We start from the raw sequence: 27,832 nt of genomic DNA, 5'->3' as shown, positions 1-27,832 counted from the left end.
TCTGTTTATAGAAGAAACTGCCGGTCCCAGAGCAGAAGCCACAAGGCCCCGTGAGCTGTGTGCTGAGCCCCTGCCACCCAGCACACGGGGTGGAGGCTCGTCGGGGTGCAGAGCTGTGCCGTCAGGCCTGAACCCCCATCACTGCCCACTGAGCTCGGGGGCGGGCGTGCCCTCAGGTAGGCTCAGCCTTCACGGCCTGCCCCGCTGCGGGCCCAGGCGGGGGCTCCGGGGCCTTGTCCGGGGTCTGCGTCAGGGGGTGCACCATGGACATGTGCACGTTGAGGTTGTGAGCCTTCTCGAACCGCCGGCCACACTGGTCGCAGGCAAAGTCCAGCTCCGTCTCGGCCTTGTGCTTGGTCATGTGGTACTTCAGGGATGCCCGCTGCCGGCACTGGAACCCGCAGACTTCGCACCTGGGGGCCGGGGGCAGGTGAGCCAGGGCACCGCTGGTGGGGGAACCCCCCCCAACCCCCCACCCCACTTACTGCAGGGGCTTGGCTCCTGAGTGGCGCATCTGGTGGACCAGGAGGTGCTTCCGCTGCTTGAAGGTCTGCCCACACTCGTCACAGATATAGTTCCGCACCTCTGGGGACCAGAGAGGCAGTGACCACAGGCCCTGACACCCTCCCCTCGGTGCCCAAGTGCCTTACAGGTGCCACAGCTCTGACACAGAGCCCTCCGGGCCGCCTGAACTTGTCACCTGGCTGCAGCTTCCTCTCCAGCTACTGTGTACATTTCACCCGGAGCCTGTTTTCTTGCCCTTTAGGCCGATTTCCTTGAGCACAAATTTTTAGAGGAAGCCAACTCAGCAAGGTTGCATAGATGACTGATGACAGCTGCTGCTACTCTAAGACCCACCGCCACGCTGGGCCCTCTGCGGGGTACCCACTGCAAAGGCAATCTTAACGCTCTTGAACAGAACTTGAACCGTCACGCCCCACGCCAGTGGTTCCACTGCAGGCCGTGCCAGTGGGGCAGCTGCCACACGCTTCCCGCCCCACGTCACTGCACGTCCCACTGCTCCTCTACCAGTACCTGAACCAGCCTCCCAGGCAGGCTCCTCCCTCACTAGGGGCAACCGTCCCCATAGCACACATCTAGCCTCTTTTGTGTTAAAAACAAAAACTGCTTGTGGTCACGACCACTGGCATCCAGACTGAGAACAGCTTGACCCAACCCAAGAGAATCACTGTGTTTGTTAGAGACACAGACAAGAACACTTGGAGCAAAAACACACAAGGAAAACTGTTTGTTTCGCTGTGGAACCAACAAGTAAATGTGCGCCAACAATTAAACGGTCAACTCTGAGTGAAGTAACTCATTTTTACAAAGTTCAGAACAAGAAAAACTCTCTCTTAGGCATAGACACAGATGGAACAAATCTATCTAGAAGGGGGTGCGGTCTGGGAGAGCTGCCTTCTGTGCAGAAGCAGCGACGACGCGCACCAGGCACGTTAGAGTCCAAGGTATGAACGCATGTTCAGAGAGAGAAGGGGGCGCTGGGCCTCACGTGCTGGTGGTGGTGATGACCAGGGCAGGGCACTGTCTTCACTGTGCTTCCTCCCCCAGTTTCTACAACGGATGCGGGTCACTTGTAATCCAAAAAGCACACGTCATCTTCTTAAAGTAGTGATTTAAAAAGACACGACAGTAAACCCACAGAGAGGCACCAGGATTCTTCGGCGCCGGTTTCCCAGGAGGCAGCCCTGTCCACGGGGGCGGGTGGGGGGGGGGACGCACCTGTGTGGATGAGCTTGACGTGGCGCTGCAGGTAGCGGTCGATCATGAACACCTTGTTGCAGCCGGGGTGCGGGCAGGGCCTCTCCCGGACCTCCTCGTGGTGCTCCTTGACGTGCTTCTGTGGGAGGGACTGGGGACCTGAGTGCCTCGGCCTGGCGGACACCCCTGGTCACAGCACGTGCCTCCCTCCCACAGGCCCCGCTCAGCACCCTCCTCTCCCCAGAGGAACAGATCCCAGCACTGCAGGCCTGTCCAGCCTCCCCCCCATCCTCACGGGCCGGGGCCCTCACCTTCATGCCGTCAGCCCCACGGTACACGGCCGTGCAGCCCTGGTGAGGACACTTGTAGATGGTGGGCAGCTCCTCCCTGCAATGCAGAGCACACGTGGAGCTGCGGCCCCGACGGGCTGCGTGGCCCCGACGGGCTGCGCGGCCCCGGCCCCTCACCTCTCACAGCGCGGCTTGCCCTTCCAGCCCGGCTTGGGCCCAGGTTTCTTTCGAATTTTTGGTTCTTCTGACTTCTTGGCTTCTTTGCTTTCACTCTTCTTACCAGAGATCCTGGGGGGAAAAGAGGACACCAGTCAGTGATGTTTCTGATTGTTTGCATATGCACTGCGGGAGGTGGGTCTCCTCAGGCCTCCAGGGCTAACCTGCTTCAGTCCCCGTGCTGACTGGCTGGCCCTCAAATTGACCCTTGGCCGCCAAAGCTAGAACAGCTCTTCGGGGAGGTGGAGGCGCTGCACTGCCCCCTCGGGACACAGGAGTGGGCCTTCATGACAACTTTCACTCCCTGTCTGAAATATCAACACCATAATTTTGGAGACAGCATGGAAAAAGGTGGGGCAGGGGAGACTCGGGGGTCAGTCCCTCAACAAAACTATCGTTAAGCTAGAAAAGATCAGGATCCACTCTTCTGGAACCTGCTGGGAGACTCAGGGCAGCCAGGAGAGAGCTCTGCGCCCACTGCCGTCCCCCACTCCACAGCCCCTGGGCAGCGGGGACCTTGTCCTCCACACATGGGGTCATGCATTTCAGCCAGTCTCGCAGGCCCCAGAGGACCAGGCCAGACACAGTAACTTCCCCCCGCCCTGTGGTGTCCTTCAGAGACTTAAAGATACATGCACACTTTTCTTTCTAGATCCAGGAGTTTAAGGAAATCTGTCAGGAATAGAAGGAAACTTCTAGGGCCATAGCAACAAGCCCACAGCTGACACCATGCTCGGTGGTCAAAGACTGGAAGCTTTTCCTCTGAGATCAGGAACAGAGAGAGAGGGGGTGGTGGGCCTCACGTGCTGTTGGCGGTGATGACCAAGCAAGAACAAGACAAAGATGCTCATTTTCACCACTTCTCAACAGAATACTGGAAGTCCTAGCCACAGCAAGTAGGCAAAAAAAAAAAAAAAGAAAAGGCATCTAAATTAGAAAGGAAAGAAAATTACCTCTTCACGATGTCATGATCTTATATGTAGAAAACCCTAAAGAACCCACACAGAAAAATAATTTCAGCAACATTGCAGGGTAGAAAATCAACACACAAAAACCAGTTCTATCTCTATACACTAACAATGAACAGTCCAAAAAGGAAATTAAGAAAACAATTCATTTTTAATAGCATCAAAAAGAATAAGACACTTAGGAATAAACTTAACCAAGGTGAAAGACTTGTACACTGAAAACTGCAAAATGCTGCTGAAAGAAGTTAAAGACCTAAATAAGTAGATATCTCATACCCATGGATTGTAAAGATGGAAGTTATCCCCCAAAGCAATCTATACATTCAATCCCTATCAAAATCCCAATGGTGTTTTTTACAAAAACAACAACAACAACAAAAAACAAATTTTCACATAGAATTTCAAGGTACACTGAATAACCACACAATTTTGAAAGACAACAAAGCTGGAGAGTTCAAACTTCCTGATTCCAAAATTTACTACAAAGCTACAATAATCAAAACTGTGTGGTACTGGCAAAAAGACAGACATACAGACCAACTGAATAATTGAGCGACCAGAAATAAACCCTTGCAAGTACAATCAACTGATTTGACAAAGGTGCCAAGACCACTTATGGGGGAAAGGACAGTCTTTTCAACAAAAGGTGCTGGGACAACCGAATATCCACATACAAAAGAATGGAGCTGGATCCCTACCTCACACCCTACGTAGAAATTAACTCAAATGGATCAAAGATCTAAAACTAAAATTCTTAGGGGTAAATCCTCTAGGACCTTAGATTTGGGAATGGTTTCTCTTAAATATGACACCAAAAGCACAGCCAACAAAAGTAAAAACAGGTAAATTGGACTTCAAAATAATTTTTTGTGCACCAAAGGGCACTATGAAGAGAGTGAAAAAAGGGAGAATATATACAACTCAATGGCAAAAAAGCAAACAACTCAGTTAAAAAGTGGGCAAAGGACTTGAATAGACATTTCTCCAAAGAAGATACAAGCATGTGAAAAGATGCTCTACATCACTCATCACTAGGGAAATGCCAATCAAAATGACGAGATACCACTTCACACCCATTAGGATGACTATTAAAACACACACACACCCAGAAAATAACAGATATTGGTGAGGATGTGTAGAAATCAGAACCCCTGTACACTGTTAGTAGGAAATGTAGAATGTGCAGCTGCTGTAGAAAACTGTATGGCAGTTCCCCAAAAAGTTCAAAGTACCATATGACCCAAAGAATTGAAAACAGGGTCTCAGATACTTGTTACAACAGTCTTTATACCATGATTCACAATAGCCAAAAAAAAGTATAAACAACCAAAATTGACAGATGAATGGATCAACAAAACGTGGTCCATCCATACGATAGAATTTTTTTTTTTTTTTGACCACACCATGCCACATGCAGGATCTTAGTTCCCCAACCAGGGATCAAACCCATGCCCACTGCAGTGGAAGAGTGCAGTCTTAACCACGAGACTGCCAGGGAAGTCCCTTTACAATAGAATATTACTCAAGTCATAGAAAGGAATCAAACTGACACATCACAACATGGATGAATTTCAAAAACATCATTCTAAGTGGAAGAAGCCCGTAGCAAAAGGACACATAACACGTTATTGCACTTGTATGAAGTCCCCAGAATGGATACCTAGATTAGGAGTTGCCAGGGCCTGTGGGGAGGAGAGGGGAGGTCGTTGCTTCATGGGGACAGAGTTTCTACTTGGGATAGTAAAAATTTGGAAATAGTGGTGACAGTCGCACAACACTGTGAAAGCACTTAAATGCCACCGAGTTGTACACTTTTAAAAATGGTGAAACAGTATATGTTCTTACGTATATTTTACCACAATTGAAAACATAAACAGGGCTTCCCTGGAGGCGCAGTGGTTGAGAGTCTGCCTGCTAATGCAGGGGACACGGGTTCGAGCCCTGGTTTGGGAGGATCCCGCGTGCCACGGAGCGGCTGGGCCCGTGAGCCACAACTACTGAGCCTGCGCTCCGCAGCAGGGGAGGCCGCAATAGTGAGAGGCCCACGCACCGCGACGAAGAGTGGTCCCCGCTTGCCACAACTAGAGAAAGCCCTCTCACAGAAATGAAGACCCAACACAGCAAAAATAAATAAATAAATAAAAAACATAAACAGCTGTCCTCCTCTTTAAACAGTGCATTAACAAGAACCTTCTCAACAGCTGTACAGGCTGCTTCTCCTTTTGTCTAATAACTGCTCTTCCGGCCTGGCCACGGTCCTGGCCTCCACCCTCCTCCTCTGCTGTGTGGCTTGGGCACCCAGTCAGAGCTGAACCGTAACCAGTGCTTGCAGAGGATTACACGTTTCTTGAGAGCAGGAGGCTTCAGAGAGCCCACAGGTGTCTCAGGTGAGTCCGTGAAGGACGAGGTGTTGAGGTCCCTGCAGACGCAGGAGGACCGTGCTCACAGCGCCCAACTCGGGGCTGCCGGCGCCCTTCCTTCCCATCGCCGCTCAGGCTCCTTCTCTCCCGCTTCCTGCTGGAGCCCTGGCCCCTGCCGCCTGGCTGCGGACCCCGACAGGCACGGCTGCTGCAAGGTCACATGGACCACGGCTGCTCAGAGGCCCCATCCTAGGACGTCAGCTGGCACTCACATCATGGCACCTGAGGCACCTGAGGCCGTCAGGGCTGAGCCCAGAGCTTCCGCCAGCCCACTGCCGCCCAGTCCCACCTCCCACAGGCCTCTGAACACATACCTTGTGTGTCCTGTCCTACAGCATGTGTCTGTGTGCCCTCCCAGGGGCCTCCTGGAAACCCAGGGACACGGCAGGTGTCCCCGTCCCCACACCAGTGGCCCCAGGCCTGCTGGGCAGCAGGACGTAAGAGGTGGGTTCGTGGAGTTCAGGGTGGGGAGCGGGGGCTCCTGCCGCAGCCCCGGGCGGCACCGTGGAAGCAGGTGTGGTCTCCCCAACCTAGCCCGCCTGACGCCCCCCTTGGCCCCAGGCAGCGTGTGTCCACTCAGGCCTGCTCAAGGGCTCGTGACTCAGCCAGCCCCACACGCTGACTGGGATCTCCTGAGCCGCCTCCTCTCCTGTCTCTCTACCCACACTGCCCACACGGGAGCTTAAAGCAGAAAAGGAAGCCATGCTTTTGCTTCTCTGTTTTGTTTTGTGCTTTCCCGGCTGATGGTGTGGTGCTCCTGAGATTTTGTTCCACGTCAGAGGCCCAGGCTGGGCATCTACTAACTGGAGGTGTTTGGGGTGTTCCTGGGCACAGGGTGACACAAGTGAAAACGGCCTTCTCTGCCACGACCCCGTGTTCTAATGGAGAGAGGACACAAAGCCGAGCAGGGGGCAGGCTGCCTCAACGAGGAAGTGGCGTGGCAATCAGAGCCAGAGGCGGACCCGAGAGCAGATGATGAGCCGGGAAAGTGGGGCCGACAGCAGACGCGGGTGGGTGGCGGGGTCACATCCCCAGGGCTCCTCGCACAGCTGGCTGCTGCCCCCCAGGGTGACGCCAGGCCAGGTCCCTGCGCTGAACTGGGCAGGTCCTCCCGGGTCACCCAGAAGCCACACTGTGCCGAGCTTGGGAGGTCAGGCCATCAGAGAAGCAGAAAGCATGTGCTGAGCGAGGCAGACGGGGGCAGCGAGCTTCCGTCCAGTCCCCGCTGCCCCCCAGGGCAGACGCACGTCTCCAGTCACCCACTGGACACCTCCCACATCCCGCGAGCTTACAGCACCACTGTCCCCCTTACTTCTTTTCTGGGTAGGGCTCAAAGGACTCGTCTGAGGACTGGGTATTCTGCTTCTTATCATTTTCGTCTTCACTCAGGAAGTCTCTAGGAGAAAAGAGAGAACCTTTAGCAAAGCTCTGGGGCCGGTGACGGAGCCAGTGAAACTTCCTGTCTAAAGGCACCCTGTGGATCCCCACACTGCACGTCTTAGCTCTCCTCAAAAGGCCTAAAATTCCCAAGTCTCCAATCCCATCTCCTAACAGCAAGGGCACGCCAGCCAGGGTCACAAGCTGACGATCCCGTGTAAGCCACACTTCTCATCATGACACCAGGACCCCGATCTCCCAAAGAGCCTCTCTACTGGGGCCCGAGGCAGGGGGTGAAGACCCTCACAAGAGGCGGGCTTCTCAGGAAGTGGGCTTTTAGAATGTCACCTCACCCCCATAACTGTGAGCACCTGCCAGGATGAGAGATCAGCTGTCAGTCATCTCAAAGGTCACAAAGGCCAAAAAAACATCTGTACGTCTGTAACCTTTACCCTGAAGTGTGAGTCACTACACAGTCTCTGCTGGGCAGCGGACAGAGCCCAGCTGCCACACTCCCCACAGAGAAAGGCCCAAGGCTGGCTGGTGGCTACGGAACAGCCACGGCCTCCTGACCCCGGGGGAGTTTGTGGCACACACGGTGGGGTTCCTCCAGCACCTGGGTCATCCGTCACTGGCACCAAAGTCATGCTGTCCTACTTGTTTGGACAAGAGTGCATCTGCAGTCCAGCCAGAGCTCGCAGGGCAGGGTGGGAAGGCTGGCTGGCGTGCGGCCTCCATCCTGAAAGGTTTGGTCTTGGAGCCCAGGGGGTGGCCCCAGGAGCAAACAGGTGCCCCTTCCAGGAAGGTTTGTCCTCCTGTAGGAAGCCTCCACCCCCACGTCACCAACACATCATGATAGAGGCCAGAGGCTGGCTTCTGTTCTAGTAATGTCTGGGGTTGGCTCAAAACTCAGGCCTTGGAGGGCCAGACAAGCGGCAGCAGCAAAGGACCAGCCAGAGGACCATCTGAGCAGAGTAACTTCCATACCACCCTGGCCAGGCCCCCTGCAGCTCCATCAGGTCTGCGGTGCCCCGGGGACCCAGGAGCCCCCAGTCAGGAACGGAAGCCTAGAAGCACCCCCCGCCGCTCCCCTCCTCCCAACAGAGAAAGCGGGGAGGCCGGCCGAGACCCAGGCTGCCGGCCCTGGGATGGCGGCGCTTGGTTTCCAAGGAGGAATTTTAGGCTATGTAAACCCGCTCTTCTCTCACCCCTCAGAAAGGTCACTGAACTCGTCTTTTACCCGATCATCCGAGGTTGGAGAGGGAACCTGCTTCTCACCCAACTGCCCTGAGAAACAAAGAACAAGACTCCAGTCACCCGTCACCCCCAGACAGCCAGGGGTGCTCCCCTCAAGGACGATGGGGAGCCTGGGGTCCCCCTGCCTCCAAGTCACTCACCTCCCAACCCATCCCGCACATGGGGGTGGCCCCAGCGCCGGGCCACCCCCATGTCCAGCCAACAGTAGCAACGCCAGCAAGCCGAGCCCCTCCCCAGGGGTTCGGATCCAGTCGCTTTGGGATGGGATGCCTTGTACTTTGTGGATGTTTTGGGACATTTAAAAAAATCACTGTTATCCAAGTACTGCAGACACACAGTTTAGAAACGCAAGCAGTTCTAAGAACCGTGCAGCACAAGTCTCTCCCCTCCAACACCAGCGTCGCCCTCACTCTGAGCCGTCCGGTGGCTGAGGGTCAGCACACGGGGCAGCCTGGTGCCCACACGGCAACAGGCGCCCACATGGAGGCCGAGCGACGCGGTCGGAAGCCAGCCTGGCCCTCCGAACACGACCTCTGCGAACAGCTGCGCCCAACCCACAGTGCCGTGGGATCGGGCCCCGAAGGAGGGGCCGCCCAGAGCAGCCTGTCCACACTGGTCCCACTGGGCGCTGGCTGAGGCCCAGGGAGTGACCTGCAGCTGGCTCAGGACAGCCTCAGACACCAACCGCCGTCGGGCCCCACGAGGCCCCGTCCTCTTCCACCCTCTGTGCCCTGGGCCCATGCAGGCTTAGAGGAAGCCTGGAGGGCAGACGAGTGTGCCGTCACAGAAAGCGCTGGAACAGGGTCCTCGGCCTCTCTGCTGTCAGATGGCCGTGAGGCGGCCCCCGGCATTACCCTGGCCCCTCCACGCACGACACCGCAGCCACCGCCCCAACACACGCTTCCTGTCGAGGGCTCTGCCTGGCCCAGGACTAGGAATCCTGGTCAGACAGCCCAGAGGCGCCTCCTACCTGGGGCCCCGCTTTGGGGGAGGCTTGGCTGAGGCGGGGGGCCCGGCCCAGGCCCCACCGGGTCGCCATCTGAAGGAGGCCGGGCTGTGTCCGTGCTGGGCAGCGTCTCGGTCTCGGCCCCGGCGGCGATCGCTCTGCCCTGGGAGCTCTGAGGGGCAGCCCCGCTGGGGCTGGACCCCCGATGCCGGGGGAGCCCTGGGGCCAAATCCTTGTCCCACGTCCGCCTGACGCCCAAGGTGCCGTCCAGCAAGAGGGCCCCGCAGCTGGAGTCGGCGTCCATGGTGTAGTCGTGCCCTCGGTCACAGCCCCACACGGCCCGGACGATGCCACAGTACTCGGAGGACAGGGTCCTCTGGAGGCTGGGCAGGGCCCCGCAGCCGGCCGCGTGTCTGTGCACCCACCCCACCAAGCCACGCAGGCCCTGGGGGCTCGAAGCGATCAGGTCCACTGAGGAGAGGCAGAGACGCCAGCCCATGGCCGGTGAGCACGCGCACCTCCCACCCCGCCCACCCCGCGCCCCACCCCGGGGGTGCACTCACCCACACACGCTCCCTCCTCCGCCCCCGTCCGAGGCTGCACACCGACCCTGCAAAGGAGCAGCGCCGCCCACTGAGAGCAGGAGTGGGCCCGGCCGCTCCGCGTGCAGTCTGAGCCCTCTCCTCCGAGGCCGCCCGCCGGGCCCCCCGCCCACACACCCGTCGCACTGGTGCTCATGAGCGTCTGCCTCACCCGCCACGATGGGCTCCCCTTGCGGAGGCTCCCACCCGGGCCACCCTGTGCCCATGCGGCCCGCTTGTGGGGTCTCCTGCACGCCCCCAGCGAACGAGGGAGGGCGCCTACTTTGCACAAGGCTTCCGGCGGCCCGTGGGGGGGACGTTGACTCTCTGCAGGAAAGACGTGAGGAGGCCGTGGCACTGGTAGAACTGGGTGTGGCAGTTCTTGCAGACAAACTGGGACAGAGCCGGGTCCTGGTGGACGGCCACCCCCAGGAGGCGCTGGAAGTCCCGGACAAAAACACGGTCCCCAGGGGCCGGTCTTTCTGAGCTCTCCCCAGGCGCCCTGCCAGAGATGCTGCGGAGACTCCGGGAGGAGAACTTCCCGTGACAGAGGCGACAGTGCCCCATGGCCAGGGCCCGGGCCGTTCCTGGGCAAGCACAGGAAACATGAAGTCAGGCATGCAAGACAGCTCCCAGGGGAGGTGAGGCCCACACTCCGCCAGCCTCCCAGCTCCTGGAGCGGGGCCTACCCAGACATGCCCCTTAAACACAGGCGCAGGTCTGGGCCAAAGGCAGGCCTCTGGCTCCGGTCTCCCAGGCGAATACACAGCCTTTGGGGAGAATGGCCAGTGGAGGGCCTTCTGGGCTAGAAAACCTTTCAAAGAATTCTAAATGCCTCCAAAACAAGACCAGTTTTTTGTTTGTTTTTTTTTTGGCTCTGTTGGGTCTTCGTTGCTGTGCGCGGCATTCTCTAGTTGCAGCGAGCCGGGGGCGGCTCTCCGTTGCGGTGCGCGGGCTCTAGGCACACGGGCTTCGGAAATTGTGACACGTGGCCTTAGTAGTTGTGGCTTGCAGGCTCTAGAGCACAGGCTCAGTAGTTGTGGCACAAGGGCTGAGTTGCTCTGCAGCTTGTGGGATCTTCCCGGACCAGGGCTCAAACCTGTGTCCCCTGCTTTGGCAGGCAGATTCTTAACCGCTGTGCCACCAGGGAAGCCCAACAAGGCCAGTATTACTCTGATACTAAAATCAGACAAAGACACAACAAGAAAAGAAAATTACAGGCCAATATATCTAATGAACGTAGATGTAAAAATTTTCAACAAAATAATAGCAAACTGAATTCAACAATTAATTTAAAAGATCGTGGAGACTTCCCTGGTGGTCCAGTGGTTAAGAATCCGCCTTCCAATGCAGGGCACACGGGTTCGATCCCTGGTTGGGGAACTAAGATCCCACGTGCCATGGGGCAACTAAGCCCGCACACCACAACTACTGAGCCCAGCGCCACAACTACAGAGTCCACACGCTCTGAAGCCCACGCGCCACAACTACAGAGTCCATGCACTCTGGAGCCTGCATGCCACAACTAGAGAGAAGCCCGCACATCGCAATGAAAGATCCCGTGTGCCACAACCAAGACCCGATGCAACCAAAAAATATATAAATAAAATAAATAAATAAATAAGTAAATAAAAGATCATGCACAATGATCAGTTGGGATTTATTCCAGGGATGCAAGGCTGGCTCAACCTCCCCAAACCAATCCATGTGACACACATTAACAAAGTAAAAAATAAAAATCATACAATCATCTCAATAAATGCAGAAGAAATGTTTCACAAAATTCAACATCCATTCACGATAAAAACCTCAATAAATTGTGTACAGACAGAAAGTACCACAACATAATAAAAGCCATATATGACAAGCCCAGAGCTAACATCATACTCAATGGTGAAGAGCTAAAAGCTTTCCTCTAAGACCAGGAACAAAGCAAGGATGCCCACTCTCACCATTTTTATTCAACATAGTACTGGAAGTCCTGGCCAGAGCAATTAGACGAGAAAAATAAAAACCACCCAAATCATAAAGAAAGAAGTAAAACAACCTCTATTTGCACATGATATTATATATAGAAAACTCTGTAAGACCCCACCAAAAAAACTGTTAGAATAAACAAAGTCAGTGAGGTTGTAGAATACAAAATCAGTATACAAAAATCGGCTGACTTTTAAATACTCACAAACTATTAAAAATTAAGAAAACAACCAGATTTATAATTGTGTCAAAAAGAATAAAATCCTTAGGAATAAATTTAACCAAGGAGGTGAAAGACCTGTACACTGACAACTATAAGACACTGAAGAAAGAAACTGAAAACACAAATAAAGACAGTCCATGCTCGTGGGTTGGAAGAATTAATATTGCTAAAATGTTTACACTCCCCAAAGCCATCTACAAATTTAAAGCAACCCCTATCAAAATCCCACTGGTATTTTTCACAAAAATACAACAATCTTAAAATTTATATGGAACCAAAAAAAAAACAAAAAACAAACCATGAATAGCCAAAGCAATCCTGAGAAACAAGAACAAAGCTGGAGGCAACATTTCAAACTATATGGAGGCATGATCACAGAGGCATGACTTCAAACTATACTACAAAGCTACAGTAATCAAAACAGTACAGTGTTAACATAAAAATAGACATGTAAGCTAATAAAACAGAATAGAGAGCCCAGAAATAAATTCATGTGTACAGAGCCAGTTAGTTTACAACAAATGAGCCAAGAACATACAATGGGGAAAGGACAGTCTCTTCAATAAATGGTGCTGGGACTGGGAGATTGGGATTGACATATACACACTAATATGTATAAAATGGATAACTAATAAGAACCTGCTGTATAAAAAAATAAAATTCAAAAAAAAAATGGTGTTCGGAAAACTGGACAGCCATATGCAAAACAATGAAACTAGACCACCACCTTATACCATACTCAAGATAAACTCAAATGTATTACAGGTTTCAAAGACCTGAAAGCATAAAACTCCTTCATAGAAGAAAACATAAAGGTAAGCTCCTTGACATGGGTCTTGGAGATGACTCTTTGGATTGACACCAAAAGCAAAGGTAACAAAAGCAAAAATAAACAAATGGGCCTACGTCAAACTAAAAAGCTTCTGCACAGCAAAGGAAACCACCAACAAAATGAAAAGGCAACCTACTGAATAGGAAAAACAGTTTGCCAATCATGTATCTGATAAGGGGTTAATAATCAAAATATGTAAAGAACTCATACAACACTATAATAAGAGCACAAATAATCTGATTTTAAAAATGAGCAGAGGATCTGAAGAGACCTCTTCCCAAAGAAGGCATAGATAACCAACAGGTGCGTGGAAAGGTGCGCAACATCACTAATCATCAGAGAAATGCAAATTAAAACCACAATGAGATATCGCTCCCACCTGTCAGAATGGCCATCACCAAAAAGTCAAGTAATAACAAGTGTCGGTGAGGGTGTGGAGAAAAGTGAACCCTTGCGCACTGTTGATGGGAATGTAAATTGGTGCAGCCACTATGGAAACAGTATAGAGGTTCCTCAAAAAGTTAAAAACAGAACTACTACACGGTCCAGCAATTCCAGTGCTGGGTGTTTATCCTAAGGAAACGAAAACACTAACTTGAAAAGATATATGCACCCCTGTACTCACTGCAGCATTATTTATAACTGCCAAGGTATGGGAACAACCAAAGTGTCCACCAACGGGTAAATGTTTAAAGAAACTGTGGTACATATACACAAAGGAACATTTACTCAGCCACGAAAAGGTGAGAAAATTCTGCCATTTCCAACAACATGGATGGACCTTAATGGCATTACACCAAGTGAAGTAAGTCAGATGGAGGAAGATGAATACCATATGATCTTACTAATACGTAGAATCTAAAGAAAGAAAAAATCCTGAACTAACAGTTACAGAAAACATATTAGTGGTTGCCAGAGAAGGGGAGTGGGGTGGTGAGTGAAAGGCATGAAGTGGTCAGAAGGTACCGACTTCCAGTTATAAGTCCTGGCATGTGCTACACAGTACGGTAACTACAGATACTTCAGCACAATACTGCGTTGTATATTTGAAAATTGCTGAGATCTTAAAAGTAGATCCTAAAAGTTCTCATCTTAGAGAACTTAGAAGGGAAAACAACTTCTAAGTACAAGTGGTGATGGATGTTACCTAGTACACCTGAAACCAATATCATGTTATGTGCCAATTATACCTCAAAAAATCCCCCCCCCCTAAAAAATAATAATAAAAAAGAAAGTATGAGTAAATAAATAAATGCCTCCACAGCTATGGCACTTCATAAACTAAGCTGGAAACTTCATTCCTCTTCACATCACCCTCCTGCGACCAGAACTGAAAGAGCACGTCCATGCTCTGCTTCTCCGGGGGTCTCCGGTCTGCAAGTGCAGATGATGCCACCTCCCTCTCTGCCCCGGGGGAGGACTACATGAGAGAAGCGTGAAGTCCTTCTCGAGGGGGCAAAGGCATTACACGAAGGCAAAGTGCATATTAACGCCCATACCGCCTGCCAGGAGGGGGCCCCGGCACTCCCACACTTAACCCTCTTAAACCCTCTTAGTTCTGTTTTAACGAAGAGGAAGCTGAGGCCCAGACCAGATGAAGCCATTATCCGAAGAGCACAGGGCAAAACCACGACTGAAACCCAGGCCTGCCCGACAGACGGCAGGACTTGAGCACTAATTACTCAGTGAGCTCAGAGTCGGCGCCGAAGGGACAGCTGTCTTGCGAAACATCACCCAGCGCAGCTGCGGCGTCCGCCGCGGAGACCGCCTCGCTCCCTCCAGGCGGGGAGGCCTAGTCCGCTTTCTGAGGAGCCAAGGCACCCTGGGCCAGGTTGTCGCGGGGGGCGGGGGCGAGCGGGTGGTCTCGGGGGGCCGGGGAGTCACGGCGGGCCGGTGCTCCCCGGGGGCCGGGTGGTCGCGGAGAGACGGGTGTTCATGGGGGGCTGGGTAGTCACCGGGAGCCGGGGGGGGTCGCGGGGGCACTCGGCGGTCACGAGGGGCCCCCGCCCGCCGCCCCTCGAGCCCGGACGGCAGGACCCACCTGCCTCGTCGGCGCCGTCCTCGCCCGCGTCCGCGCAGGCCCGCGTCGGGCCCCAGCCCAGCCGCGCAGCCACCAAAGCCGCCGCCTCGGCCACGTCGGGACCGCTGCGGGACGGGCGGCCCCGGGGCCGGCCGCCGCCACAGCTGCCGCCACCGGAGCTTCCGCGCTGCCCGGACACCCCGGGCGACAAGAAGCGCCCGAGCCGGTCCCGCTTCATCGCTGTGGCGGCGGCTTGAGCTCGGCCCCGGAGCTCCGCCCCGTCCGATTCCGTTCGGCCCCGCTCGGCTCCGCCCGGCCCCGCCCGGCCCTGCTCGGCCCGGCGCTCCGCCCCGTTCCTCCTCGCTCGGCCCCGCTCGGCCCCGCTCGGCCCCGCTCGGTTAGCCGGGCCAAGAGGCAGGGCTAGGTGTTGCTCTGCCCGGAGCCTCTCGTCCGCTAGGTTGGACTGTGCTCGCTCGTTCAGTTGGACTCCGCCGTTCGGCTCCGCAGGACTCACTGGCAGCGGGGCGGGGCGATGAGGGAGGGGCGGGGCGAGTGATGGGGGCGAGGAGGGTGAGGAAACAGGGATTGGACGGATTGACAGCGGGAGGGGAGTGGCGAGGAAAGGGAGGAGGGGATGGGAGAAGCGTAGCGAGGAGGGGCGGGGCAATGAGGGGAGGAGCGGACTGAGGAGGGGAGGGGCGGAGTGAGGAGGGCAGGGCAGCACGGCACGACGAGGGCAAGGGGCGGGGGCGTACGCGGTTGACCTGTCACCGACAAGGAGTGATGGCATCGGTAGTTGCACTTACACTGTCGTGGCAACTGCGGGAGGAGGTTATTTGAGAGTTCCGTCCCCCCCACCTCCGCCCCTTCGGCTCCAGGAGCGGAGCGCGCCGCGCGTCGGGAGGCAGGGCTGCCGGAAGTGGCCTCACGTCGGTACCGCCTTTTCCGGCGGTCCGGGGCTCGGGCGGCACCTGCGCCCGCGCACGCCGCGTTCCGGTATCCGGGCCGCCCGCCCCGCCCCTCGGCCGCCACGGCCTACCCCGCCGGCGCCATGGCCGCTGCGGTCGGGGACGGCGCGGTGAAACCGCTTCAATGCGCCATGAAGCTGGCCAACGGGGCCATCGAGCTGGACACCGGCAACCGGCCCCGGGTGAGGCGGGCGGGGCGAGGCGGGGGCGGTAGCCGACCCGCGGCCAGCCCGGTGGGCGTGGGCGAGGGCGGGGCTGCGGGGTGGGCGCCTCCAGGCCTCTCCGAAGGCTCCGGGGCGCGGGCTCGGGCTTCGGCCGTGACCTTGGACAGCTCCCGCGGGCTCCAGCCCTCAGTTTTCCCGTCTGTTCGTTAAGTCGGGAATATGAGAAGAGGTGTTTTCATTTGTGAAGGGGACTCAGGAGGGTCCGTGAAGCAGCCCTCCAAAGTGTATCTGGCAGACAATCCCGTGCGTTTGTCTAGTTTGGGGGCGGGCCCTGTAGCTTTAGTCAGATTTCCGAAGGGGACGGTATCCGTAAGAGGTTAGCTGCGGCTTTCCAGTCGCCTTCAGCGCTTGTTTGGAAGGAAATGCCGGCGGGGGAGGGGTGTGGCTTGTCTCCAAGAACTGGTGTTAATCCTAAGGGTGGCGACCGCATGGGAAAGCCGGCTGAGTCACACCGGGCCGCCCAAGGAGGGGAGGAGGCCGCGGGTGCCTCCGAAAGGCATTCCGGTCTTCCATCCGCTGCCTTCCCCAAGTCGGGATCCTAGGGCAGCAAATGCCCCCACAAGTCAGAAATCCTTCCCGGAACCCATTTTATCCTTATCTGAGGTGTAGACTTAAAGGTGGGTAATTTGAGAACTGGGATGCAGCAAAACAAACAAAAAGCAAAGCACCATGCTATGGTTCCAAACGCCCTGAGCTCTATCAGGGAGCCCTGAACAGGATGGCAGGGTCACCCTTTTGAAAATACTGACATTCTAGTGTCAGACTGCTGCGTGCCCAGGGAATACTTACTCTGGGGTTCGGGAAAGGATTTCCCAGAATCCGAGTCAGAAAGTCATTCTGAGATTTACAACACACTCCCTGATTCACCTTCCAAGAAATATTTTTCTAAAGCCACTGAGTGAATGGCCCCTGAGTTACACAGGCAGAGAACTTGTTGCATAGAGTGGAAAATGGCAGCACCTGCCAAGGCTCCTTACCCTGGCCCACTGACAGAGAACCTCCGTTCCTTCCTGTACTGGAGAGAAAGGCAGTGATGCCAGCTTCAAGTCTAGAGAAGAGGGGTGCTCTCCATGCCCCAGCAGAGCAGTTACCAGTGAAGCGGCTCGGCCACTGCAGGTGTATCTCACAGATAAGCAGGCTCCACTGTTCCTGTGTTTCCACAAGGGCACCGAGCAGGCGTGATGGAACTATGCGCCTCTACTGACCTGACCGCTGCCATTTCTCTTCCCTGGGCACAGGAGGCATATACGGAATACCTGAGGAGCGTCCACTACATCTCCCAGGTGCTGCTAGAAGAAGTGGAGGCCTCCAAAGGTACGGCTCCTCCCAGGCCGGGCAGACCGTGGGCAGCTCAGCCTTTGATGGGGCCCAGGGCCCCAGGCCTGGGGGTGTCCTGTGTCTTGCCTGCCGGGCCATTAGTCGAAGGTGGACGGCTGAGCGCTCAGTAAGCACGAGCGCAGCAGGAAGCAGGAAGGGCCGGCTGCCGTGACTGAGGGGATGGAGATGGGCTGGGACGTGACCAGAGACTGGACGCTGAACCTCAGTCCAGGGACGAGTGAGCTGCACGATGGTTGAGGGCTGGGGGCAGCATCCCAGCAGAGGGCGCTGCAAAGGCCCTGAGGGAGAGGGTTCCGGACACAAGAAGGGTCGGCAGGCTGGAGAGGGGAAGGTGCAGTTGGGGCCGGCCGGCCCTTGGGATGGGCCTGGGGTTGTTCTGGCACGAGGTGAAGCTCGTGGAGGCTTTGTGGGGAGCGGCCGGCATGGGAGCAGATCCTCCAGGAGGCTCCCACAGTGAGGACAGCAGTGGTGGGACTGCCTGGAGGTGGAAGGAGTGAAGGGCTTGGGGCATGTCCTCTAAAGATGGGCCTCACCAGACATTCTAAGCGGACAGTGAGCTGCCCGGAGTTGGGGGGGAGGGCCAGGGAGCACAGGAGGCAGTGCGGGAGGTGGCAGGAGCAGACATGAGGGAGGAATTGAGGTCTCTGTCAGGAGCACATTCTGCTCGAGGTGTCCAGCAGCCCGACAGTAGTCAGGGAGAGGTGGGAGTCTCCACCCTGGGGAGCTAGGGAGCTCAGCAGAGCTCTGGGCACTGGGAGGAGGGCACGGTGGGAGCAGCCGCGAGGGGGCGTCCTAGAGGAGAGACCTGCGAGGTCAGGGAGCCCTCAGAGAAGGGCAGGACTGAGTGGGTGAGGGCCACTGCAATGGGAGCAACGTGGCTGAACGAGGGTGTGGTGAGGGTCTGGCCGTCACGGGAGCGGGGGTGGATCAGGTCTGGTGGGGTCCAGGGGAGAGTGTCAGGTGGCAGCTCCTACACCGTGAGTTTGCTGATAGGAGCGCTTCCCAGAGGGAGTGCAGAACAGAAGTCCTCTAGCTGCACCAGGGGTGAGCTTGGACACAGCCAGGGGGCGGGAGATGGGTTTTGAAACTGTTTCTGTGAAACAGCCGTGCTGACTGCAGGGCCCACCTGGAGGAGGGGCTGTAACTAAAGTGAAGCCGCCAGCGAGGAGAAAAGGCCCAGTTAGTTATAGAGAAGGCTCTGATGGTCCAGGCGAGAGGACAGGACAGCCACACACAGGGCCAGGAGGTAAACCCGGGGCAGATGGTCAGAGATGAGGAGGAAGTGGGCTCTCCTTTGTTTCTGTCCCAGCAAGAATCTGACTAGTGATAGAGGTGATGGTGACCACCCCTCTTGTCGCTTGCTCCCCAGAAGCTGGGGAGCCTGGGACCCCCGACACCTCGAAGATGCTGAAGCTGGCTGAGCAGTGTCTGGAGAGGGCCCAGTCGACAGCTGCCAAACTTGGTGGGTGTCCGGCAGAAAGCTTTCTTAGGACATCCCCACCCCCCAAGTCTGCATCTCTTTTGTTTTTAATTAATTAATTAATTTTTTGGCCACGTTGGGTCTTCATTGCTGTGCACACGCTTTCTCTAGTTGCAGTGGGTGGGGGCTACTCTTTGTTGCAGTGCGCGGACTTCTCATTGCGGTGGCTTCTCTTTGTTGCGGAGCACAGACTCTAGGCACACAGGCTCAGTAGTTGTGGCTCGCGGGCCTTAGAGCGCAGGCTCAGTAGTCGTGGCACATGGGTTTAGTTGCTCCACAGCACATGGGATCTTCCCGGACCAGGGCTCAAACCCGTGTCCCCTGCATTGGCAGGCGGATTCTTAACCACTGAGCCGCCAGGGAAGTCCCAAGTCTGCATCTCCTTTGTGGAATGTCAGGCCCCCGTGCAGACCCTTGGCTACGTATGTCTTACAGGGAAAACATGCCTGAGGCCAGCCATGCCTGTGGTTGCCCCCGTCCCCTCTCCTACCAGCCGACACCGCCGAGTGTACTCAGATGAGGGAGGGAAGCTCTCTCCATTTCTGCCGCCTGAGATCTTCCAGAAGCTTCAGGCTGTAGAGTCACAAAGCTCTAAGAAGTAAGATGGGTCAGAACAGAAGGTGGGCTAAGCCTGGGTTTAGAGGCAAAGTGAGCTAACCATGGTGGATTTAGTCAGAAGGGATCCCAGACTGGAAATACGTGGTGCGTGGCAGAAACAAATGCAAATTGTCTCTGGAGCAAAGCACCTTCAACTCTCATAAAATGAGTGGTACGTAGTCAAAGATAACCAGGCACAGAAAGAATCAAGAAACTGTAAATGAGAGGCAGCAGAAACAGACCTGCAAAGTCTTCAGATAGAGCTATGAGACACAGATTATAATACAGACACGCTTTCTGTATTTAGAGAAATAAAAAGCGAGTTTGAAAATACCTGCAGGGAACAAGAAGCTATAAAATCTGACTTATAATAGGGGTCAGATAGAATTTATGATAGGGGTCAAATAAGAACCAAGTAGAAACAAAAATACTGAAATTATTTTTAAACACTAATCAGAAACGACAACAAATTATATCCTCCTGTAAACATACACACATGCACACAAAAAGAAGGGGACAAGTTTAAAACAGCAGAGTAGACCCAGCTGAAGACAGAATTAGAGAATTGGATAAAAGGTTAAAAGATACCCTGCATGGCTCACACACACAAAAAGACATGGAAGGTCTAAGGGGTTATTGGAATTCCAAAGAAAGATGAGAAAGAAAATGCGAGAGGAGCGTTACTTGAGGAGATGAAAGCAATTTTCTAGAACTGGTGAAAGACACTGAGACACAGATGCCAGAATCCCAGCAGGATAAGCAAGAGGATGGGCTCTTCCTGCCGCTGCTGCCAGGCCTTGAGCCACAGTTACACCCTGTCTCTCCAAGTGCAGCTCTGGGGCAGGGCCAGGCGCCAGACTTCCATCTCAGTATAGTCTTGTGTCCCCACGGCTCACCTCCTCCCACCCATGAAAGCAGGAAGACGTGGGACCATAAGTTTTGATGGTGAGGGGGCTGTTGGTGGCTGTTACCAAGTAGCTGTGAAACACCCCCCACCCCTACCCCTCTTTCATGGGTTGCAAACTAATCTAGCTGTTTGGCTCACGTGGTGCCTTCACAGAGTTTCATGCTGTTAATAAACACATGTGACTGGTGTGCATAAAGGTCTGGAATCCAGGCAGTAGGGCCATGTTTCAGGGAGGCAGGTGTCTCCCGCCCACCCCAGACCTCCTCCCTCCTTTACATTCCTGCCTGCCCCCATCACCACCTCCTCACCTTCCGGTCTCAGGGCGGGGCCAGGAAGGGACCTCAGGTGACCAGAGCGTTCCTGGGCTTCCTGGAGCCTGGACAGCAGCTTGTCACCATTCCAGGGAGCTGACACCCCTGGAGGAGGCCTCCCTGCAGAATCAGAAGCTGAAGGCTGCCTATGAGGCCCGGATGGCCCGTCTGGACCCCAGCCAGGCCATGCAGAAGACATCCCTGGTGAGCGGAGTCCAGGAGGGTCTGGAGTGAGGCCGGTGGGGGCAGTAGGCCTTATTCCATCCTTCCCGTCCTAGACCCTGTCCCTGCAGCGGCAGATGATGGAGAACCTGGTGATCGCTAAAGCCCGGGAGAAGACAGTATCCTTTCTGTCCATCCTTAGTGTGCAGAGGCTTCAGCTGAGGGAGGGGACAGGGAAGTAAAGATGCCAGGGTTCAGGTGTGGAAACAGAGTTCCTCCAGTTTCAGAGACACTTGTCCTCAGTGGGTGGTTCCCGCCCAGCCCCGCTTCCTCTCGCCTCCCGGCCTTTGCACAGGCCACCCTGCCCCTCCCAGCACCCACAGACTCCTCTCCACCCCTCAGGTCGACTAGGACTTGCCTTCCCTCCCTGAGCGGGCCTGTCCTCTGGCCCAGCCCCTCCTCCCACCCATCCCAACGGGCCCCGTGTCCGGCAGGGCGCTGGGACGCCGGGGGGTTCGTGCACGCCGCGTTAGAAGGGCCTTGACTCTGCCGCCCCAGCTGCAGAGGAAGATGGAGGAGCGCCGGCTGCGACTCCAGGAGGCCGCCAACAGGTGCGTCTCCGCCTTCGGTCCCGGGACTCCTGGGGGGGCCAGGTGGGGACTCCCGCGCCCGCCTGTCCAGCCCTGAGGCCCCCAGACCTGTCCTTTCTCCCAGGAGGTTCTGCAGCCAGGTTGCCCTGACCCCCGAGGACCGGGAGCAGCGGGCCCTCTACGCCGCCATCCTCGAGTACGAGCAAGACCACGTGAGTGCGCGGGGCGGGGAGTCCGCAGGGAGGCCTGGGCCCCTGGGCGCGGCCTTGGCTTGGGGAGGGCCTTCCCGCGGGCTCTCCCCCAAGGTCTCCTGTCCTGCAGGACTGGCCAAAGCGCTGGAAGGCCAAGCTCAAGAGGAGCCCAGGGGACCTGTCCCTGGTGACCAGCCTGGTCTCCCACCTGCTCAGGTACCGGACGTCGGCCCTTCCCCCGGCTGCAGGCTGATGGCGGAGGAAAGGATTAAGGAGAGAGGAGCGAGGCAGTCTGGGGTGACCGCACGGGCAGCAGGCCACGCTGGCTCTCTCGGAGGCCCCCGCCTGTGACCCCGGGGTCTCCTGTCCGCGGATGGCCTTTCACGGGCCTCCTGGCTTCTCAGAGGGGCGGGACAGGCCTTACCAGCAACATTCAGCCGCGAGGACTAGTCCATGCGTCCCTTCTCTGAAATCCCTCACGGCAGGGCCACGTGGCCGTTGGGTGGGGGTCGGGTAAGGGCCTCGCAGGGCTGGCGGGCCTTCTCAGCCCCCGGGTCACCCAGCGAGGGGACTGCAGCCCCAGCCCGACGGGGCTGCCTTCACACACTGCCTCTCCCCCTACTCACAGCGTCCCCGACCACCCCATCTCGCAGCTCCTGAAGAAGCTCCAGTGCGCCGTGTACCGGGCGCTGTACCCCATCGTGAGCAGGGGCGCTGCCTCGGCCCTGGGCTGCCGTTCCCTGCCCCCCGACGCCGACGGGCTGCTGGCTCCTGGAAGCCGGCGGCTCCGGCCCTCTCAGAGCCTCTACTGCATGCCCTCCCCCCCCGAGCCCAGCCCAGCCCAAAGGCCCACAGACGGGGCCTCCGCCAGCGCCCCCATCCCCCCACCCCACCCCGGCAACCTGGACAGAGGGGCAGACGGCAGCCCCACGGGGCCTCCCTCACCCCTGGCGGACACTTCATCCGACCTGCCGGGCAACGACAGCTCCTTCGGGGACCTGGAACAGTTCTTGGCTACTTCTGAGAGGAGGGGCCGGGGCCCTGGGGGGCAGCCTGAGCCCCAGCCCCCAGGGGTGAGGAAGGAGCCGTTGCTGGAGCAGCTGAAGGGCACCGTGCAGGACATACACGACGCCATCGGTGAGGTCCGCGCCACAGGCCGGGTGGGTGGTGGGGGAACTGCGCTGTCCGAAGCCCACGTCCTCGGAAAGCTTGTCAGAGGCCTGGGATGGGCCCGGTCCAGCGGAGCCTTCCTGTGGGTGGCATCCAGGCCGGCCCTGCTCTGCAGAGCCCTCCCCTGGGGCCACGTGTCCAGTTCAGCAGAGAGGCACACACCCTGCCCCAGAGAGCAGCTGGGGCTGGCAGTGGCCAGGGTCTCCCTCCATCCCTGGCTGTCTCCTCACGGGGCCACATAGGGAGGACAGCCGGGTCCATTTCAGTCTTGGGTTTGGGGGAGGGTCTGCCGTCAGGGCCTCTGGCTGCCAGGTGGTCCTAGCTGCCCCATTAGGTCCGACCCCCACCCTTCCAAACCCAGGGCTCTAGGTCTGTGCGGCCTGGTGGCGGCTCATCTTAGGTTTTTCCATTTTGAGAAGCGAGTGTGTGTTCCGTAAGGAGCCCAGGGTGGCAGGGGACTTCACGTCCCTTGCAAGGAGGAAGGCTGTGAGGGTTTCCTGAGAACCAGCGAGAGGCCCAGCAGTCAGGGGCCTGTGTTGTCTGGGAGACTCTGGGTGAGCACCCCTTCCTCCCTGGTGGGGGGCGGGTTCCTTCATCTCCCTGGACCTCAGATTTCTTGTCTTCAGATATGCTTCTGACGTTCCTCTGGGTGCCCCAGTTTGGGGTACAGACCCTTTTCAGAAAGAAGCTGTCTTAGGCCCTCCCTTCTAGGCTTGTCTCCTTGGCCCCCTGGCGGAGCTGCATATGACCCTGTGACCCCCTAGGGATGAGGGCCCTGACTCCCTGCACCGACCTGGGCCGTAGCGTTCAGAAGTGGGGGGAGGCAGGGCCAGGCAGAGCCCCTCCTGCTGAGCCGGGAAGCTACCTGTGGCTCTGCCCATCCCAAGCTGGCTCTGGGGCGGCAGGGAGGGGCAGGCAGGTGGGGACCCTGCCTGGGCACCCCAGGTTGGCTGCGGGTGGGAGAGGCCTCCAGGGGCTGCCAGCGGGGCTAGAGGTCCCAGCTGTCCCCACAGTGCCTCTGTACCGGCTCTGCTCCCGGCAGACAGGCTGCTCTCGCTGACCCTCCTGGCTTTTGAAGGCCTGAACACGGCCGCCTCCAAAGACCGCTGCTTGGCCTGCATCGAGGAGCCCTTCTTCTCCCCGCTGTGGCCCCTGCTGCTGGCCGTGTACAGGTACGGCCCCGCCGCGTGTGCGTCCCTCAGCTGCCTTCCTCCCAGGTCCCCTCAGGTGTTGCGCGTGTGCAGGCGGTGCCACGCGCACCCTCCCACGGCTCGGGGCGTGGCCAGCTTTCCCCAGCGCCGCCCCTGTCCCCTCCCGGGCGGGGCCCTGGGCCCCTGAGCCTGGCCCCTCTCTGCCCCAGGAGCGTTCACCGCCTGCGGGAGGCCGCCCTGAGCAGGAGCATGGAGCTGTACGGGAACGCGCCCCCGGCGGCCGTCGGCGTCCCCACCAAGCTCCTCCCCCGGGACCCCGAGGCCACGGCGGGCGGCGCCTACCCCTACTGTGCTGCCGCCCAGGAGCTAGGGCTGCTGGTCCTGGAGAGCTGCCCCCAGAAGAAGCTGGAGTGCATTGGTGAGTGGGGACGGTTTGGTTGGAGGGAAGGGAGAAGGGAGTCAGATGAGACAGAGTCGAGTCCGGTCCCGGAGGGCGACTGGAGTCTGCGCCTTCAGCCCTCAGCGGCAGGCCCTTCTCCAGTCCGGGGGGTGTGTGTCCCGTGGGACATGAGTGGTGGTGGTCCAGGCTCTGCCCAGCCCTGCACGCGATGGGGGTGGGGCGGCGCCCGGGGCCGTACCGGGACGAGGTCCCCAGCCCCTCACCCGAAGCCTGGCTTCTGCGACGCAGTGCGGGCCCTGCGGGTCACCTGTGCCTGCGCGGAGGACTACTCCCGGGCTCGCGAGGCTGCGCCCCAGCCGGGCATCGCCGCCATGTGAGTCCCAGGAGGCCACGGCCTGTGGTGGGGACTGGGCGGGAGGGGCTGCCTTCAGAGGCCCCGGCCCCGGCGCCTCGGGTTCCCGCCCGGCGCCTGGCCCTGCTTCTCCTTGAGGAGAGTGCGGCCCATTTCCACCAAAGACCCCGGGCTCCAGCCCTGCTGACGACGCGGTCCGGCCCCTCGCTAACCCGGTGGCGTGTGCCCCCCTCAGGTGCATGCTTGGGGAAGCCGCCCCGGTCCTGTCCTGGGGAAGAGCCCGTCCCCTGTGCTGAGCCCCAGCCTGGGGTTCCTGCACTGCCCCTGCCCCAGCCTCCTGAGGTGGGCAGGGGTCTTCCCCACCTGGGTTCTGCCTTATCTCACCTGCACCAGCCTGTAGCCAGCAGCCTGCCCTGGCCCTGGCGCCCACCTGGGGCTGGCGACCCTCACCCTGTGCCAGAGACCGGGGTCGCCCTGAAAGCACCTGTCCTTGCAGCCAGCTGGGTGGGCTGCGGGGTCAGGCCGGGGGACCCACCTGGCTCTCACCGGCCACCATCACTATTGTACCACCTGGTCTCCGAAAAAGTTGCAGCAGGTGAAAGGGCCCCAGAACTGAAAGCATTTCCGAGTCCCAGCTGCAACCCCGCGCTAGCGCTCTCTCTCTCCTCAGGACATCCAAGGAGCTGGGGGGGGGGGGTGGCGCTGTGTGTCCCTGCAGGTGTGTGGCACCCAGGGAGGTGGGGGCAGGAGTCCCTGGTTGGTCATCAGGTTCAAACCAGTATGCTTCCGTGCTCCTCGCCAAAAATACTGGCCCGTGGGCCCTTCGCCAGGGTTTTGAGCATCCCTCAGGGCCTCCCTCCCTCACTTAGGTGCCTCTTGCGTAGGGTCTGGGGTACCTGGAGTGGCACGTGAGTGACCCTGATCCCAGGAGTGAGCAGGCTGCCTGGGACACGGGCTATCCTCTCCGTCCTCCCGTCCCCGGGCTCGGGCCAGCTCACGGGAGAGCTTCACTGTGGGGCCTCCCTGGTCCAGCCCTGGGCTCTGCGGCACAGGGTCCCTGTTCAGGATGGCCTCAGCGATCCCAGGTGGTCTTTTGTCACGCTGACCCAAGCCCACCCCCAGCCCCCTGAGGCCGGTGGGCAGGAGAGGCACGGGGACAGCATCCAGCAAGCCCAAAGCTGCTCCAGGGACCTAGCTGGGAGGCTTCAGGGCTGTGGGGACTGAGCAGCGCCCCCGGTCCCTGGAGCCTCCTGGCCGGCTCTGCGTCTCCCCAACAGTGGCGCCGACGACCTGCTGCCCATCCTGTCCTTTGTGGCGCTGAGGAGTGGCCTCCCCCAGCTGGTGTCGGAGTGTGCAGCCCTGGAGGAGTTCATCCACGAGAGGTGGGAGCCTCGGGCCAGCGTGGGGGCTGAGCTCGTGCTCCCACCCATGCACGGGGCCCACGGCCCCTCTCCCTGCCCCTCACCCAGCACACTGCCCAGAGGAGCCAGGGGGCCATCCCCTGAGCAGCGTCTGCCTGGGGAGTGGGCCGTCCCCCAGCCCAGCGCCCTGACAGCCCGTGGGCCCTCAGCATCCAGGTTCTGCCCCGCAAGGGCAGGTGCCCCTTCCAGAACGTCGGGGTCTCCTTGCATCCTTCCAGTGACAGATGCTTGTGCCACCGCCGTGCAGGTACCTGATCGGAGAGGAGGGTTACTGCCTGACGTCACTGCAGAGCGCCCTGAGCTACGTGGAGCTGCTGCCCCGGCGGGCCCTGGGCAAGTAGCAGAGGACGGGCTGGCCAAGGACTGGCCCAGAGGCACCTGCATGGGGCGGTGGGCTGGCCGAGGTGGGGCTCTCGCCCCCGCCTGACATCAGCCCCTAGGGCTCAAGGAGGCCCCTCTGCTCCGGATAGGATGGGGCTGACCCGAGTCAGCTCCCAGGAACCAGGCCCTTCTCTTTCCTGTCCCCACCTGTGAGAGGCCCCGTGCAGGGAAACCGGGCGCCCCTGGGGCCTGCACACTCCAACGGCTCAGTCCGCTGACACCCTGCAGGCCCCACAAGCCCAAGGACAGGGGCCACGGGCCTGGCCGAGGGCAGGTCTGCTTCTCTCCCTTCCCGTCCCCCGTGACACGCGGAGCTCCCTGAGCCAGGTTCTTGTCTGAGTCGAGAAGAGAGCCTGTCACCCCACAAGAGGCCTGGGGCCCAGGTGGGTTTAGACTGTGCTGTTTATTGGTCACTGATCACTCTGTCCTGAAGACCCAGGTGTCCCCAGGGCACCTGCCCATGTGTGGGAGCTCTGAGCCACACTCCCACCCTTGGCAATGGGCACGGACATCCTGAGACCGCTGGCGAATCCCCACCCCCACTCAGCCACTTCAGGGTCGGTGTGAACCCAAGGGTCGGCGCCTGCCAGGAGCCCCACCACCTGCCCACCCTGACTGTTACAGGCCCCTGGGCAACCACTGACCCAGCTGGAAATAAAGAGGTCACTGGTGTCTCCGTCAGCGCGGCTCACCTGCTCCCCGTCCCACTGGCCGGGCGGAGGCCTGGGCAGCACAGCCACTCCCAGCCAACCAGCCAGAGCCAGAGGGTCCCCGAGGCCCCTGGGGCCATCGCCAAGCCCAGCCCACCTCCCAGACCTCTGCCCAGGAGTGGGATCCGTGGGGCTGCTCCTTCTAGCACTGGACACACTCTGGGGGGCCTAGCAGGTTGGCAGGGTCAGAGGTCATCACTGGGCAGGATCTGAGCCCGGACCACTCCTCCCGAAGGGTTCCCAGGAGTCACGTTGCTCTCCAGGTGGGGAACACATGCAGGTGGCCCGGCCCCAGCCAGCATCTGTCACCATGGCAGAAAGTGGTGTGGGAGCAGCGTGTGGGTCCCTGGGGAAGGCCCAGCTGGACCTGACTGTGTGTTCTGTGCACGCAGTGTCCCAAGGCTGTGCGGGAACCTCGTGAGGAAAGTGAGGCACAGAAGGGGAAACGCCTTCTCCAGGCCACAGCTCCCGGTGGCAGAGCTCTCTTCGAGCCCAGCACGTTGACTCCGGAGGCCAGAGGGGGCCGGGGACGTGACCCCAAGGGAAGGCCAACCCGAGTTCCGGGGGCAGCTGCCTCTTTCGGGAGCCTTTGTGGGCAGGGGTCCCCTGCCCACCAGCACCCCAGGAATGACAGGCAGGCACCCGCCTGCTCA

At 58.3% G+C, this 27,832-nt stretch overlaps 2 protein-coding genes across 3 annotated transcripts; one reads left to right on the top strand and one right to left on the bottom strand.

The window, feature by feature from the left end:
• Nucleotides 1-157: 157 nt before the first annotated feature.
• On the bottom strand, nucleotides 158-15,064 carry ZNF276 (zinc finger protein 276; the record flags this gene model as incomplete). Its single annotated transcript, XM_082677118.1, has 11 exons — nucleotides 158-413; nucleotides 486-585; nucleotides 1,741-1,858; nucleotides 2,031-2,106; nucleotides 2,187-2,297; nucleotides 6,926-7,009; nucleotides 8,199-8,277; nucleotides 9,218-9,664; nucleotides 9,757-9,803; nucleotides 10,058-10,361; nucleotides 14,848-15,064. The coding sequence occupies 11 exons, from the start codon at nucleotides 15,062-15,064 to the stop codon at nucleotides 173-175; spliced, it is 1,824 nt and encodes a 607-aa protein (XP_082533244.1). The 3' UTR covers nucleotides 158-172.
• Nucleotides 15,065-15,866: 802 nt separating this feature from the next.
• On the top strand, nucleotides 15,867-27,535 carry VPS9D1 (VPS9 domain containing 1). 2 transcript variants are annotated; one of them, XM_082677117.1, is made up of 15 exons: nucleotides 15,867-15,976; nucleotides 17,257-17,332; nucleotides 18,726-18,818; nucleotides 19,272-19,434; nucleotides 20,744-20,855; nucleotides 20,930-20,992; nucleotides 21,372-21,424; nucleotides 21,528-21,615; nucleotides 21,725-21,810; nucleotides 22,223-22,731; nucleotides 23,807-23,936; nucleotides 24,125-24,333; nucleotides 24,604-24,688; nucleotides 25,945-26,049; nucleotides 26,336-27,535. In XM_082677117.1, the coding sequence occupies exons 1-15, from the start codon at nucleotides 15,878-15,880 to the stop codon at nucleotides 26,427-26,429; spliced, it is 1,965 nt and encodes a 654-aa protein (XP_082533243.1). In that variant the 5' UTR covers nucleotides 15,867-15,877; the 3' UTR covers nucleotides 26,430-27,535. The 2 variants fall into 2 exon arrangements, 1 of the variants encoding a protein (XP_082533243.1); XR_014298189.1 differs by lacking the exon at nucleotides 24,604-24,688.
• Nucleotides 27,536-27,832: the final 297 nt, after the last annotated feature.

The sequence above is a fragment of the Grampus griseus genome (assembly GCF_964374135.1).
Source record: "Grampus griseus genome assembly, chromosome: 19".
In the NCBI taxonomy this organism is placed as follows: domain Eukaryota; kingdom Metazoa; phylum Chordata; class Mammalia; order Artiodactyla; family Delphinidae; genus Grampus; species Grampus griseus.
This window is presented reverse-complemented; position numbering and strand designations above follow the sequence as displayed.

Bases quoted from the DNA above. Each gene is read 5' to 3' on its own strand.
- VPS9D1 (XM_082677117.1), top strand. From the start codon at position 15,878: ATGGCCGCTGCGGTCGGGGACGGCGCGGTGAAACCGCTTCAATGCGCC. The intron at 22,732-23,806 runs GTGAGGTCCGCG...TGCTCCCGGCAG, and splicing joins GGACATACACGACGCCATCG to ACAGGCTGCTCTCGCTGACC. The intron at 26,050-26,335 runs GTGGGAGCCTCG...ACCGCCGTGCAG, and splicing joins GAGGAGTTCATCCACGAGAG to GTACCTGATCGGAGAGGAGG.